The 14,105-nt window shown below is 48.6% G+C and overlaps 2 protein-coding genes across 5 annotated transcripts; both read right to left on the bottom strand.

Annotated features, from left to right (window-relative positions):
- Positions 1–923: 923 nt before the first annotated feature.
- LOC109743673 (uncharacterized) lies at positions 924–4,468 on the bottom strand. 2 transcript variants are annotated; one of them, XM_020302763.4, is made up of 5 exons: positions 3,775–4,468; positions 3,146–3,203; positions 2,941–3,058; positions 2,725–2,842; positions 924–1,568 (listed from the first exon to the last, which is right to left on the bottom strand). In XM_020302763.4, the coding sequence occupies exons 1-5, from the start codon at positions 4,216–4,218 to the stop codon at positions 1,533–1,535; spliced, it is 774 nt and encodes a 257-aa protein (XP_020158352.1). In that variant the 5' UTR covers positions 4,219–4,468; the 3' UTR covers positions 924–1,532. The 2 variants fall into 2 exon arrangements, with proteins under 2 accessions (XP_020158352.1, XP_040257430.1); XM_040401496.3 differs by having other exon boundaries at positions 1,208–1,568; positions 3,787–4,351.
- Positions 4,469–4,508: 40 nt separating this feature from the next.
- On the bottom strand, positions 4,509–9,385 carry LOC109743672 (U-box domain-containing protein 33). Of its 3 annotated transcripts, XM_045232552.2 has the most exons (8): positions 8,413–9,334; positions 8,197–8,315; positions 7,960–8,069; positions 7,076–7,457; positions 6,863–6,985; positions 6,153–6,701; positions 5,029–5,613; positions 4,509–4,932 (listed from the first exon to the last, which is right to left on the bottom strand). In XM_045232552.2, the coding sequence occupies exons 1-8, from the start codon at positions 8,648–8,650 to the stop codon at positions 4,774–4,776; spliced, it is 2,265 nt and encodes a 754-aa protein (XP_045088487.1). In that variant the 5' UTR covers positions 8,651–9,334; the 3' UTR covers positions 4,509–4,773. The 3 variants fall into 3 exon arrangements, with proteins under 3 accessions (XP_045088487.1, XP_020158350.1, XP_020158349.1); XM_020302761.3 differs by having other exon boundaries at positions 4,509–5,613; positions 8,413–9,385; XM_020302760.4 differs by having other exon boundaries at positions 4,509–5,613; positions 6,863–7,457.
- Between the last annotated feature and the right edge of the window lie 4,720 nt (positions 9,386–14,105).

Genomic DNA, 14,105 nt, shown 5'->3' with positions numbered 1-14,105 from the left:
AAACGGGGGGGACTTTTTCTACAGGGACTAGAAAAAGACTCTACTGGAGAGTCTTTTTTGATTAATCCCTGGGACTAGAAAAAGTCCTAGGACTTCTGAACCAAACACCCCCTAAATCAAAACTATAACTTTTTTCCTTTTCCCCATCATAATCAAGTCAAATCAAATCTTACCAAAATCCAGAATATGATGGACACAAGATTCATGTCAGGCTCAAATGATATTTAACCACTAGAATATGTATGTATGCATCCGCGCACGTACAATTAAGCTAGTACTATTTGATAAACGTCAAAAATACATAAAAAAAGTACACTGGAAGACCCAAACAAGAAGTAAAAAAAAATACAACATAGCCTCTCAACGCCATCTGTTTTTTGCAGGGCCTTTCAACTCCATCTCCTTATTGAGCCACAAGAACACTGGAGAAACAATTATTTGAAAGGAGCGATTGCATAAAAAAGCGGAACATGGTCTCTAGCAACAAACACACCATCATGAGAGGTACCATGAGTTTGTGCCATCCTTGATATCATTACAGCCATGGGGCAAAGGCCAAATGCAACCGAGAAGTTATGCAAGCCACTCCCTCTGTCCCATAATGTAAGATGTTTTTTTACTCTAGTGTTGTGTAAAAAAACATCTTACATTATGGGACGGAGGGAGTATGTAAAATGATTTTGTCGGACTTATTGGAGATGCTCTTAGTGACATCACCTTTGCTATTCTAACGTTTTTCATTTTGACATGTTTGTCATTCTAACGTTTGACTTGGCTGGCTTTTTATGTGGATGAAGGTGGACAAAGGGTTATCCGTCCCTTGCACAATCCTGAGTTGTACATATTTTTCTTGAGCTGTCCATTCTTGATTGACCAAACAAATTCATTAACCTGCCTACTTTGTTTAACAAGTCCGCAGTTGATTTGACTGAAATCTATTCCGACGTTTCAGAGGATGATACTGAAATCTACAAGATGTCCTCTCACACAAATAAAATGACAGAAGAAATGTGCATCATATACCCACTGCATCTCTGAAGGGACGCGTCCAAACAACTGAAACAATCGACAGCCGGCACAGCCCTACCATCTGATTCACCGGGCATCGTGCATCCGTGCCGAAGAACAGCATGACAACCAAAACGTGAAGCCAGACCCTTCCCATGTGCAACTACCATCTGGTTGTGATCTCCCACGCGTGCTAAACTGAGATCCAAAAACTAGAATCTAGAGTCTACAGAGATCCACAGTGGCTGAGGTAGCAGTTGACATTCTCATGCCTGCCACTGAAACTTTGCTGCTAATGGGGAATATACAGTCAGCAACGCAACGACCGGCACACGACGCGCTTTCTCGAAGCATCTGAAAACGAGTGAGCTCACATCTGATGGTTCTATCATCCCTGGTCCTGCGTTAAGGCACTTGTACCTCGCTGTTTACAGTCTTGAGCTTACAGTGTATATACGGTCTTCAGTTCACCAGGACAGAAGAGTTGCTTAGTGTCTCAGTCAGATCTTGGACCAACGCCTCGCTCATCCTGGACGGTTATGGCCGATGCCAAGAAGATCCTGAGTAAGGCATTTACAACTGGAGCGATTAAACATCCGCATATAGCTTTACTTCTCAACTGAACGCAATATATAGGGACATAAGTGCCAAACATCAACGCACAACTCGGAAAAAGAATTTCTGAATGCATTAAGCACATGGTTAAAACCATATCAAACACTTGGTCCGGTGTGGGGTCAGCTTGAGCCGAGGTCATCTCGTAACAGGAACAGGAAGAATAGCAAACAAGCACACAAGCAGGAATAGGAATATTGGATGTCACCATCCTTTGGTTAGCAATCAACTACAGTGCTGGCAACTCACAAGCCAGCAAGTCAACCTCTGTCAGATCTTCAGCCACTGACTCTACTTGATCAAAAATCTTAACCATCATGCCAGTAAGCACCGAGACAGCACATGGTCCTTTCTGCAAGATTTCTTGTTTATTTCGTTCTGCAGTAACCTTGGGCCAGTACAGATCTCAGTATTCTGTGGCTTGGACAGACCCCCCAAATTAACATGGCATTGTATCGCATATTCGTACTGGTATCTGGTTCGGAACTACTGAACTACTTAATGTGTGCATATCTTTAATTTCATCGTTTCTTCATCAAACAAGACTGCCATATATATACAGTACCAATGTAACATTCTTTCTACGGGGAAGTCCGAACTAGATCCTTTGCTTACTAAGGAAACTTTTACACTTCGGCATAAATTCATCTAGTATCTTACATAAAAACACCTAGGAGACCATACTGTAGCAGAACTTGTAGTCCACAAAACTATAGGCAGAGCAAAAAGGAGGCCAAAGGTGACAAAACAGAGGATGGACTCTTCCTCACCAGACAAGCTTTCTTCTTATCTTAAAATACGTGCATATCTTGAAATGCATCATCTCTCTATCGAAAAAAGATAACCATATACAGTACCAATGTACCGTTCTTTCCCTTGGGAAGACCCTAACTGAATAATTTGCTGACTAATGTAGTTTTTGAACTTCAGTTCAATTCATTACAAACTAGCAACTGCAAGGGAACTTAAGTAAAAGAAGAACTCGGAGAACATGTTGTAATAGATCTTTTTTTGGTTCATAAAAATAAAGGCAAAACAAGAGACCATTATCTAAATCTAAATGAGGTAAAAGTGGAAACCAAAGGATGTATTCTTCTTTACCTGACAAGCTTTGTTCTTAGCTCTGGTTTCAGCTGTGCTGGGGATATCATGGTTTGGCTTGTTGAATCTCTTTTCTCGCCGATCACATGAACCCCAGCCATCTGAGAACCTGCCACTTCTTCATACACAGAAGAAAAGAAAAAACAAGTTAATAGCACCAAGGGCCGGTGGATCTGCAAACAGAATGAGTTGGCAAATGCATACAAAATGACATACTGCATAGACGCTCTGACAAGAAATTCAGCACGGTTGACGTTGTGGCTGTCATCAAATTCAATAGAGTGGTCCTTGATTTCAAATGAGATATTGTAGAAGCATGATATTTTTCTCCACCCTGAATGGGTTAGAGAAGTTACACCATGAAGATTCCCACTCCATAATCAGAACTCACAGTCAGTAACAGCAGTGTAAGAGCACGGACCTGACTTTTTTATGTATGGATTCCCACTGATCACGGTGTAGTCACTTTTATCTAGAATCTGAAACCAAAATGTTGGGAGAGAAGCGTAAACCTTAGACTCCGGGCTATCCATCGCAAGTAAAAAGGGCGAAGGAACTACACTAGCATGTAATATAGTAAAAGAGAAAGTATTACTTGAATAATTTCTGTCACTAGTAATATAATTTTTATCTCAAATATTGCAGAGTAATGATATGATCAAGCTCTCTTGATTAATTTGCAGCTCCAAACGCCAAGAGTAAACCATAGATTTGAGCTTTCCATCGCAAGTACAAAATGGGGAAGAAACTACACTAGCATGTAATGTAAGGAATGCCACGACGACACCTGCACATCAGAGAATCATGCTTGTTTCCCCAATGCAATGTATCACCCGAAACAATTTTTGTTCAACAGCAGCATGTAATTTGCATCTCAAATATGCCTGGGTAGTGACCCAATCAAGCTTTCTCGGCGAATTTACGATCCCTAACAAGAAGAATCATCGCCACAAAAATTCTCTCGCGAGACGAGTGTATTGTTCCGATGAAGCAGGCAGGCAGAAGTATCTAGGTATGGTATGGAATGGGATGGGAGAAATGATAGCGTACCGAGACGGCTACCTCCTGGTACTTCCTGAAGCTGGCGACGGACGCGGCGGCGGAGGGGAAGAGGCCGTGCGGCGCGGCGGCGACGGGGCTCCCCGCCGCGCCGGGCTCCGTCACCCAGGGCAGCTCGGGGTGCGGGCTCTGGACGAGCATCAGCGGCCTGGAGGCGTCGGGCGCCATGTAGGGCGGGGGAGACGAGGGCGACGGCGGGGGCGGGGGCGGCGTGGCGCGGCCGCGGCCGCGGCCGTGGGAGGCGGTGACGCGCGGGAGCTTGAAGGGGCGGGCGGGCTGCAGCACCTCGCCGCGGTGGGGGTCGTCGTCGGGGGCGGGCCACAGGGAGACGGCGGGGGAGGGCGGCGGCCTGGGCAGCGCCCGGCGCGAGGCCTCGGCGACGGCCGTGTCGACGGAGGCCCAGAGCGCCGCGTCGTCGAGGTCCTGGTCGTCCATGGCGGTGGCGGAGGAGTGGGATTGGGGATTGCCGTCTCGTCTGATCTCGCTCGCAGCAGTCCAATTCGAAATTCGAGAAAGGAAAGCGGGTGGCTAGCTGGGCTTGGATGGGCTTTTGCCCTCCCGGTTCAGCCTAGAGCACGGCCCATGTAACTTATATTCAGCCTAAGCAGCCCAATACAGCACCAAAAAAAAACAGGTTCTCCCCAGCATCAGACTGGCCATGTTTAATGGAAGAAACCTTGATATCCTGAAAGAAAGAAGAAAAAAATGATGTTGCATCCAAAAAATCAAAACAAAATAATATTCATAATATTCAGACGACACAAAAATGCCACCAATGAACAGAGAAAAATAATGATTCGTGCACCAAAAAAAGAACTGAACAAAAACAAAAATTCCATTCACTGCACTGACCTACACTAAGCCAGCAGCACACTGCTGTACAGAAGTGGCAGAAGCATGTATGTACACAGGAGGGCTCTACATATCTACTAGCTAGTTGCAAGCTGAAGACAGCAGCTCGAGAATCGCCATCATCATCATCATCATCATTCACCACTGAGGCTGAGAGAGCCAGTCCTGAATGGCGAACCGGAGGGCGTGGTTGGGGGTGAGGCCGAGGTGCTTCAGCTTCAGGTCGGCCACGGCCCGGCCATCCTCGATCCACTCGCGGATGGCGCGTCCCTCGTACGTCACCCCGTCCACGGCCACCTGAGGATCATCCATGATTTCCTTGAGAATCGGGCACAGGAAGAAGGACGGTACTGGCCGCCCCCTGATCAGATGCAGCTGCTCCAGTTCTCGTACCGTGTCCGGAGTCAGCTCCGGTCTGTCTCCGCTGCACTCGAGCCCAAACTCCGCTAGCCGCCGGGCCGCCTCCATTGGCCACTCCCCGGCCGTTGGATCCAAGATCGACGACAGCTTTCCACAGGACAGAGCGCGCCTTACTTCGCTGGCAAGGCCTGGACTACCAGGCTGTTTACCAGTTAGTAGCTGCAGTATCACGGTACTGAAGGAGTTGATATCAGACTTGTGTGCCAGCAGTCCAGAATCCAATGCTGGGTGATCCTTCGAGTCTTCCGCTGTCAATGTACCAAAATCGGCTATCTTGCAGTGGGAGTCGGAATCTAGAAGGATGTTCTCGAGATTCAGGCCACCATGAACCATCATCTGTGGTTTACATGAATGCAGGAACAGCAGAGCACTCGAGATCTCCGCCACAATGCGTGCACGGATTTTCCATGGCAACGGCGGGGCACTGTTGAGTTCGCCGAAGAGATGGTCATGAAGGCTCCCATTTTTCGGATACTCATAGGCAAGACAGAGTGCCTCTGGGCATACCCCAACCAATGTCACTAGATGAGGGTGCCTCACTTTGTTTAGGATGTACACCTGCAATACAAAAATGAAAAAAATTCTGTCAGATAAATAATAGTTAGTGCTACACAAACCTAGTTCATTACAATCATTGAAGAAAATCTGAAATGCCTAATCACTTTTAAAAGGAATTTCCTTATTATATTAGCCACCACAACTCACAAGCAGAACATATAAACAACAGACTAAGTAAATGGCTCAAGCAAAGTAGACCAAACGTATTGCTTAGTGTCCGCAGTACTTCAAGCTTGATTATGTTCCAAGGAGAAAGTTATATATATTCACAGGTTTAGTTGTTGGTTTGTCTCAGTTCATATGACAACAGACATGGAACTACAAAATCTGCATAAATTCTAGAGAAAACGCAACCTAAAACTACAAAGTTCTGGATAAATCTAGAGAAAATGCATCCTTATATTATTCATCAAGACACACGTATAGTTCCATTTCATGAATATCACTGCCTTTTGACTTTCAAAATTTCATGACGCCATGTTCAATAATTGACTAATGCATCAAATATAACAGCGTAACAAGCAGTGTAATGGGAGTACCTTCCGCTGGAATTGCATCGAGCTCTTAATGCTATCTGAGTGCAACCTATGAATCATCACACTCCTGTTCATAATTTTTCCTTTGTAAATGCACCCATGACGTCTTGGACGTAATTTGAAGCTCTCTGAGAATTTACATGTTGCAGCTTGCACATCTAACAGTGTCAATTGTCTAAAGGTGTATGGATCATCACCAAGAGCAATTGAACTGCAGTTTGGCAACTTGGAATGGCTGTATGTGCACCCTTCTTTGACATGGTTCGTATGTCTATCTTCATTCTTATGAGCCTTTGTTCTTTCCTGCTTGAGAATATTTATGGAAGATTGAATCACCTCGAGCTCCGCCACAGCCTCATCCATCCGAAGGCTCATGTTTTTAGCACGAGCATCTAGGATGTCTAATCTTCTCATAGAAGAGTCCAACACAGCCGTAGCTTTTTCTTTACTTCTTGCCAGATCTTCATGCTGCTTTCTCGTGGCTACGAATAAACCTTCAAGTTCCTCCCTTATTTTCATTTCTCGTTTTTTAGAAGACTCAGAAGCTTTTACCTGATAGAAGAGCAGAAGCCAGGTAAGCAAAGAAATAAAAATGCATAGTTTCCTTCACAGTATTCAAAATGGGATGTTAGGAGTTGCACAGTAAAAGGAATCGAGCAATTTAGTGAAAAAAGACAGCTTATGTCAAATGGTGACAATAGGTGGCTGCATACCCTGACAAAAGCACCGGCCACTTTTGACTCTATTTCTTTGCGCTTGCGAAGCTCAAGAAAAGCTTCCTTCCTTGATCCCTCAGCTTCAACCATGACTTGCTTGAGATTTGCATCCAACATTTCCTGATAGATACCATTAACTTTAAGTTTTAACACGGTAAGATCAACTCCAAGTACAAAACTAGCAAAATAGAAATGAAGCAGAAGGGCCACCTTAGAATGTAACTGCAATGCTCCCCCATGTACGGAGGAATCAGGCCAGAGGGTTGAGTTGAATGCAGATTCTGCATCCTGTAAATTTGATAGTCTCATATTGTAGAAATGGTTGGCATCAGCTCCAAAAGCTCCATAATCTGATACAGTGCCTTCTGCAAGCACGGGTTCAGCGCTGTTGCTATTTGGGCTGAACCTAGTCCTCTTCCTGGTCATCATAATATCATCATGGTTGTAGATTGAGATGCTGTTGCCAATCGCTGCGCTTGCTTCTCTGGTCCAGATGTGTCTTCCTCTCCATACAAACCAAATTTCACAAAATGCTGGAGCATTCTTTGCCATAAAATATTCCTTGTTGTGGCCTGCCTTTAACTTGAAGCAACTGCATTTATGGGTAGAGAGCATTGAAGTGAGGACAGTGACAAAAGGAGGCCACCAGAAAAAAACTACATCTCCACAAACTCAGCAACTGGATAATGGTCACTGCTGACATTTTGATGAAGAAGACCCCAAGACAACAATAACAACGGGCATATGGATGCTATTCTTCATTGTTTAGTGAACAATGAAGCATCTCGACATCTTACTATGAACTTGTGTTTGATGTGTTTGCAAAACAGAATAGTATGGAAGGACTTAACTAGCCGGTGCTGATTTTCTCCGTAATCACTTGCTTATCCTAGTTTTATCAGTGCTTTTTCATGGTTAGCTGAACATGGCCAAGACTCCGAGGCAGGTTGGCAGAATACACATTCTTTTTTTCTCATCATGTAACCCACTTAGTGATTAACATGTTTCGACAGGACACAATTCCTTGTGTAGCACAGGCAATAAGATCATATCATGTGCAAATCGTAGTTGACGACAGTCGGAACGGTGCTTACTTGTCCGGTATAGAACCCATGACAAGCTTTGTGACCCCATGATCCCTGACCAAAGCGACGATGCCGTCGTTGATCTGTTCGTTCTCTGTTACAAGAACAGTTGCCTGCACCTGTGGCCAAATGAAATACTCAGTTTGGTGGGCTAATTGGTTTGTACTGCAACTTGCTGAAAACTGGAGTAGTAATGATACTCTGTAAAAGGGAGGAGCAAGTTTTGACAAGGAAATGGAGAGGTACCTGCGCCCTTTGACAGAAGGCGAGGTAGGCGAGGAGGATCCTGTTCCTCTCGTCCCTCTCGGACCTGCGGTGCGACAGGACCAGCTCCTCCGTCGCCTGAGCCGCCGGAATCTTTCCCACTGGAGCAGGAAGGAAGGGTGTGAATTGTTGCTAGGTACGCGCAAGAAAAGAGATGAGAAGAAAATCAGAGGGGGCAGAGTGGAATTGGTGGCGTACGGAGGGTGGGGATGACCGGGGAGGGCTGGTGGACGTGGACGAGGGCGACGCGCGCGCAGCCGAACCGTCGGAACGCCCAGCGCAGCAGCGGCAGCGTCTTCTCCGGCGACCTCCCGACGGCGACGTGGAGCAGCGCGCCGGCGCCGGCCTGGTCGCGGCGCAGGAGCGCGCCGGCGCCGCCGTATACGAACTGGTTCCTGGCCGGGCTGGGCGGCGGCGACGGGCTCAGGATCTCCATAGCCGACCGCACGACCGATGGATCCGCCTCCTCTCCTCTCTCCGGCGCCCCCTTCCTTATAGCTGCGGCTGCGGTCAAGCCGAGACCACCAACCAATCGAACCCTCAACGCCGCAGGTGTGTGTCGCTTGCGCCGGAGCAGGGTCGGCGAAACGGACGGAAGTAGTAAGAAAATCGGCTGAGCACCTAGTGGTGGCTCCGATGAGGCAAAGAAACCATTTTTCTGAGGATGGGGCAATAGAAAATCAGCCGGAGGCGAAGAATATGCTGGGATCCATGGATGGCATGGAGTCAACGCGAGGTTGCAAAGAGCATATGCGGCTGATATACCCCGCTTACTTCCCCCTCTAACCCCAGAAAATAGATAATCAATCCGCTAAAGAAGTGGCTAATGATGTGGAACCCTGCCACTGGTACAGTGATGGGGGTTTACTAATCAGCGGATTGAGCATCTGGCTGGCTGCTCGGCTTGACTCGATCCAACATGGAGCGGAGCATATCCATGAGGATTCGATCGATCGATCGATCTCCACCATGCCGTTGCGTGTCAGTGTGCGTACGTGATCTATGATTCTAAATCTGTGCCGTGGTTGGCTACTTGTTTTATTGCTTTTCTACTCTCTCTTGGGTTGTCTTGTTATTATTCCAGGGTGATCACTTGTTTGCTTGCTGGGTTGAGTTGAGTGGTGGACGAGTCGCGCTTGCCACCGATTTGTTTATCCGCGTTTGCTACGTGGAAGTTGCCTCGACCGTGCTTGCCTTCTTTCTACCTCTGGGTGGGGTAAAAATTGGGTTGTCTGTTATTAAGGCCATCTCCGATCGCAACCCGCAAAAAAAACCAACCACATCCGGTCATGAACATGGATCAGTCCACGGACACGGATGCGAGAGACAGTCATTCAACGCTAGCCGCATATATTTTCACAATAATTCAAATTAACTGGACGGAACTCGTGCAAACACGACCGAATTTTATATAAACACGTCGGATTTCATGTAAACACGCCGGATTTCATTACAAATACATGAAAGCGGTCCTAAGCGGGCTAAATGATCGCCAGCGTCGTCCGGTCCCCGTCTCCGGCCTTGAACCAAGAAAACGCAAGTTTTTGCCTTTTCCAGCTCTGCTTCCGTGACCTCCGCCTCCGGAGTCGCGGGAAGTGAAGTTGTCCACCTCGACGTCGCAGCCAAGCGACTAGTTGACCGTCGATGCTGAGCCTACCAAGCTTGGCGTCGACGGGAGGGGAGGAGCGGTGGCCTTCTTGGGACCCGAGCAACAACGACCTACCGTGCACTACACTTCCTCGCTGCCCTGCGGCTCCTGCGGACATGCCGACTTCTTCGTGGTCGTGGCGTCGGGCGCGGCCTCCTCATCGCCGAACAATGCCTCGCCCTCGTCGTCCTCCCGCTCTTGCCGGCGGCCACCACCTCCGCCACCCGCTGTCGGTACCGCCAGGCGAGGCGGATCTCGCGGGCGGAGCGGTAGGACTCGAGCAGCGCCTCCTGCTCCGCCAGGTCCGCGCCCGGCGTGACCGCCCTGCCAGCGGCGACTTGCTCCTCCGCCTGTAGATGCTCCTGGAGGAGGCTGTGGTTGTAGTTGGCATCGGCCTGCGCCTCCCGGAACTGTTCCTCCCGCTCCTCCCGCACCATGTCCATATAATGGGCATGGGCCTCGCCGATGGTCAGGGTGCAATGCACCGGCGAGGGTGCCGCGGTGGATGATCGTGCCATGGAGGAAGAAGAGGGTGGCGCTGGTTCATTGTCGGAGGCGTCCTCCATTTGCATGTCCTCTGACTGCCTGTTGGCCTGCCAATCGGCAGCAACGGCGGCCATGGCCTTCTTCTGCTCCGACGTCAGCCCGTCCCAGAGAGCTTTGGCCGCGGAGGGATCCATGGCGGGGAGTGGTGTTGAGAGGGATGACTGTGGCTATGGTGGGGCACCGGTTTATATATAACCGGTGGGCGGCAGAAGAACAGACGAAAGGCGCCCGAGGAGATGCCTAGGTAATAGCGTGCCATCAATGTGGACGGCAGACGGACGAACGGGCGGCCGCCGTGTCGCTTGAACGCGCGGCAGTCGCCTGCACCGAGAAGTGGCGCGGGCAACGCTCTCTCGGCCAGTGCGTCGCTTCAATGCCGCGTCTGTGAGCGGTCACGTCCACTCTGGGCGGACATGAATCTAGGCGCTGACGCTCTGGAGCGGCGCTGAACGACAACACGCGGGAGGGGTGAGGGGTTTTTGATGGGCCAGGACGGTCAAAAATGGGCTTGGGATCGGTCCGGACTCCCGCAAACCTCCCCCACCTTTTGTTTCTGGTTTGCGGGAGAAATCGCGTCTGAACCACTACGCGGACCGATACAGGGCCGCGTTAGATGGCTTCCACGGTCCGAACAGCTCGGTCCGGACGGTTGCGGGAGGTTTACGGGTCGGCGTTGGAGATGCCCTAATACTACATGCATGGACAGAAGCCACACACTTTCATGGACTGGACTACATGCTCTAGTTTAATTGGCACCCCTGATTTTAACTGATGGGCCCACCTCACTTAACCAAATCCCAGCCAATCAAATTCTAACCACTCCGTATTCCTCCTGTAAACCCCCGTGTGTCTAGCATTGCTCGTTGTCTGGTTACCCACAGGCTTGCATCGGACGAACCTCGAAGCAGTCCAGGCTCTGGAGAAAATTTGTGGGCACGATACAATGCAAAATATATAGTCTTACACTCCTTTTACTCGCTCACCTCTAGCGCGAGGAAAAATCCAACCTCAGTTCTCTGCACCAGTGGTGACAGTGACTTAGATCTACGGTATTGATGACTAGCAGACCAAGATCTCCGGCATTAGGACATCCTCTTCCCCTCTGTCAGTTGCTCGTCCCCTTCGTCGGTGTCGATATCGTTGTCTCCATCTCGCCCACTTTGTCTCCGGCACTGACAGGTCGTCATCGCCATCTTCCATGGCGGTAAAAAAAAGCAGCATACAACCACTCTCTGTCCATCCACTTTTAGGCCATTGGGTAAGGTGTAGAGTTGGTTTCACTAGGACGAACACATGAGCTTACGACTCAGGCGGCAACACTCACAGATGTGATTCAAACCTGCCTCCTGTTGGTTCACATGAGAGCAGTTTGTCGAAGAGAGAGGATGATGAATTTAAACTACAACTACAACCATAACAATGTAGAGGCTACGAACATGCTTCAAATGAGCTATGAAGCACCGACACGGCGACACCGATACAGCGATACGGGATACGGCAATTTCTAAAAACAGCAATACAACGATACAGTGAATATATATAAATAATTAATAAAAATGGCATGTAATAAAAGACAAAACATAATAGAATTTTTGAGATGAGATCAAAATACTGGTTGCTGGATTTCTTCCATGCCACTTTTCAAGTCCTGAATGGTCATCCAGGTCCTCAACTCATCATGGTTAATTTGCCTATTGCAATCTGCAAGGGGCCAGCCAAGCTTCGTTGGTCCGGTTTGTAACACGAACAGGGAGCCAAGATCCATTGAAAAGCCCAGCGTTGCTGGTCTCCCTTCAAAAAAAGATCCATTGAAGAAAAAAAAACATGAATGGATAGACAACTAGAGAACAATAGAGTTCACCGGATCTATTTTTATCTCGCTCTTGCTGGGGATTGGCGCCGCGACCGCGACGACTGCAACCGCGACGACTGCAACCGCCGATAGCCAGGGCCAAAACACGGCAATCCCACAATGCATATATCCAATAGTCGACCAAACCCAGTAGAGAAACGAACTACCATCGCTGATCCTAGGGACCACACACAGGGCCCCCTTGACAGAAATACAAGATCAGCAAGTGCCCTCACAATGCTTGCAATTAGCATCGCATAACGTGAAGGATGCCGACTGCTAAGACCATGCATGCAAACGGCTGGACCGCCATGGCGTTGGCGGCCGTCAGCTGGTCCTCCCCGTCCCGGCCGATCCCAATAGTGAGCTCCTCTTGTCCATCACTACCACCGCCAACGGCTCGCTTCTGAGATACTGCCCGTGCCTTTGTGTTGTCTGTGTTGGGTGGCATGAACATTTTTTTCAAAAATGCGATGAACATTTTAGAAAAACTTGCGAACATTTTTAGTGTTATGAAGTATTTTTAATGTCTTGTATTTTTTTAAATGTTATCAATATATTTTAAAATTATGCGAACATGTTTTGTTTTCATGAACTTTTTAGAAAAATGATATGAACATATTTTTCAACTTTTCAACATTTCAAAATGACATATTTTTTGGAATGGTACGGACATTTTGAAAAATTACGTGAACAACTCTTTTACTTCTCATAATTTTTTCTAAAATTATTGAAGAACATGTTTCTAAATGTGTGAACATTTCCCTAAATGTCATGAACATTTATGGCCTGAACAATTTGTTTTTTAAAACGAACATTCTGCTGTAATGCATGATAAAATTTACTTGTCGCTGCTTTAGTATAAATTTATATTACAGTGGTACTAAAGAAGTGATATGTAATATGAATTGGAGGGAGTATTACTTACTAATAAAAGTAAAAAATGAACGAACCAACCTGTACATAATAATGATGATAACGGTACCTACACGTACACACAATGAATCAGCACAACTGAAAAAAGGATGAATCGGGCCCTAAAGAACCGCGTTTCAAACAAAAAAAAAGAATCAACACTGAAAGGTTTCTACCGGGCCGGGCCGTTAGAGGCTGGCCGTCCAGGCCACGTGCAACTACAGGAAGGTTGGGGGTTTTGAACTTTTGTTTTTTTGAGGGAAGGGGGTTTCGAACCTTAATTACCTTTGATCTTTCTTCCTCTCAAATACTTACTGCACGGCATCCGAGGCGCTCGACGATATCTGCCGAGAAGGCCGCCCCCGTCGCAACCGTGGCGTCGGTGTCGTTGGCTTGGGCATCGTTGACCAATGCAGCCGCGCCCGCGTCGTCGGCTCGGGCAACGGCCGCCTCGCCGTGGCCGTCGACGGCGCCGACCACAGGTACGATTACGACGTCCTCACCTTGTTGGGGTGGCAGACGGTGAGGGTATTCCTCCTCGACCCCCGCGGTGGCGGCGAGGTCTGCAAGCTCCCCCCTCCGCCGACCGGCAGGGACGACAACAAGTGCGTGCTCAAGGCCGTGTTCACGCCCGACGCCGGCCGTGGCACGGTCGTGGCCACGTGCAACAGCAGCAAGGTGTTCTACATCGACACCGGGAGCGCGAGGGGAAGAAACATGGCGTGGACGGCCGTCGACGTCGTCGAGGGCCACGCGGGGCACCTCACCGACCTGGCCTTCGACGCCGGAGGCGGCAAGCTGTACTGCCTCGACTCATGCGGGGTCGTGCATGTGCTCGGCATCCCTCACAACTGCCAGGACCCGGCGCCCGTGGCCCGCCATCCGTTGACCCGCCTGCCCGCCGACTTCCCGGCGCCCTACGACGACGTG

Source organism: Aegilops tauschii, chromosome 2, assembly GCF_002575655.3.
Source record: "Aegilops tauschii subsp. strangulata cultivar AL8/78 chromosome 2, Aet v6.0, whole genome shotgun sequence".
Taxonomy (NCBI): domain Eukaryota; kingdom Viridiplantae; phylum Streptophyta; class Magnoliopsida; order Poales; family Poaceae; genus Aegilops; species Aegilops tauschii.
The sequence above is the reverse complement of the archived record's forward strand: the minus strand, read 5'-3'. Positions and strand labels throughout refer to the sequence as shown.

Coding starts and splice junctions, on each gene's coding strand:
- LOC109743673 (XM_020302763.4), bottom strand. CDS start 4,218: ATGGACGACCAGGACCTCGACGACGCGGCGCTCTGGGCCTCCGTCGAC. Junction 3,204..3,774: donor ACCAGGAGGTAGCCGTCTCG/GTACGCTATCAT, acceptor TTTTGGTTTCAG/ATTCTAGATAAAAGTGACTA. Junction 2,843..2,940: donor CTTGTCAGAGCGTCTATGCA/GTATGTCATTTT, acceptor CTGTGTATGAAG/AAGTGGCAGGTTCTCAGATG.
- LOC109743672 (XM_020302760.4), bottom strand. CDS start 8,650: ATGGAGATCCTGAGCCCGTCGCCGCCGCCCAGCCCGGCCAGGAACCAG. Junction 7,458..7,959: donor ATGGGTTCTATACCGGACAA/GTAAGCACCGTT, acceptor CCATAAATGCAG/TTGCTTCAAGTTAAAGGCAG. Junction 5,614..6,152: donor CGATGCAATTCCAGCGGAAG/GTACTCCCATTA, acceptor TTTGTATTGCAG/GTGTACATCCTAAACAAAGT.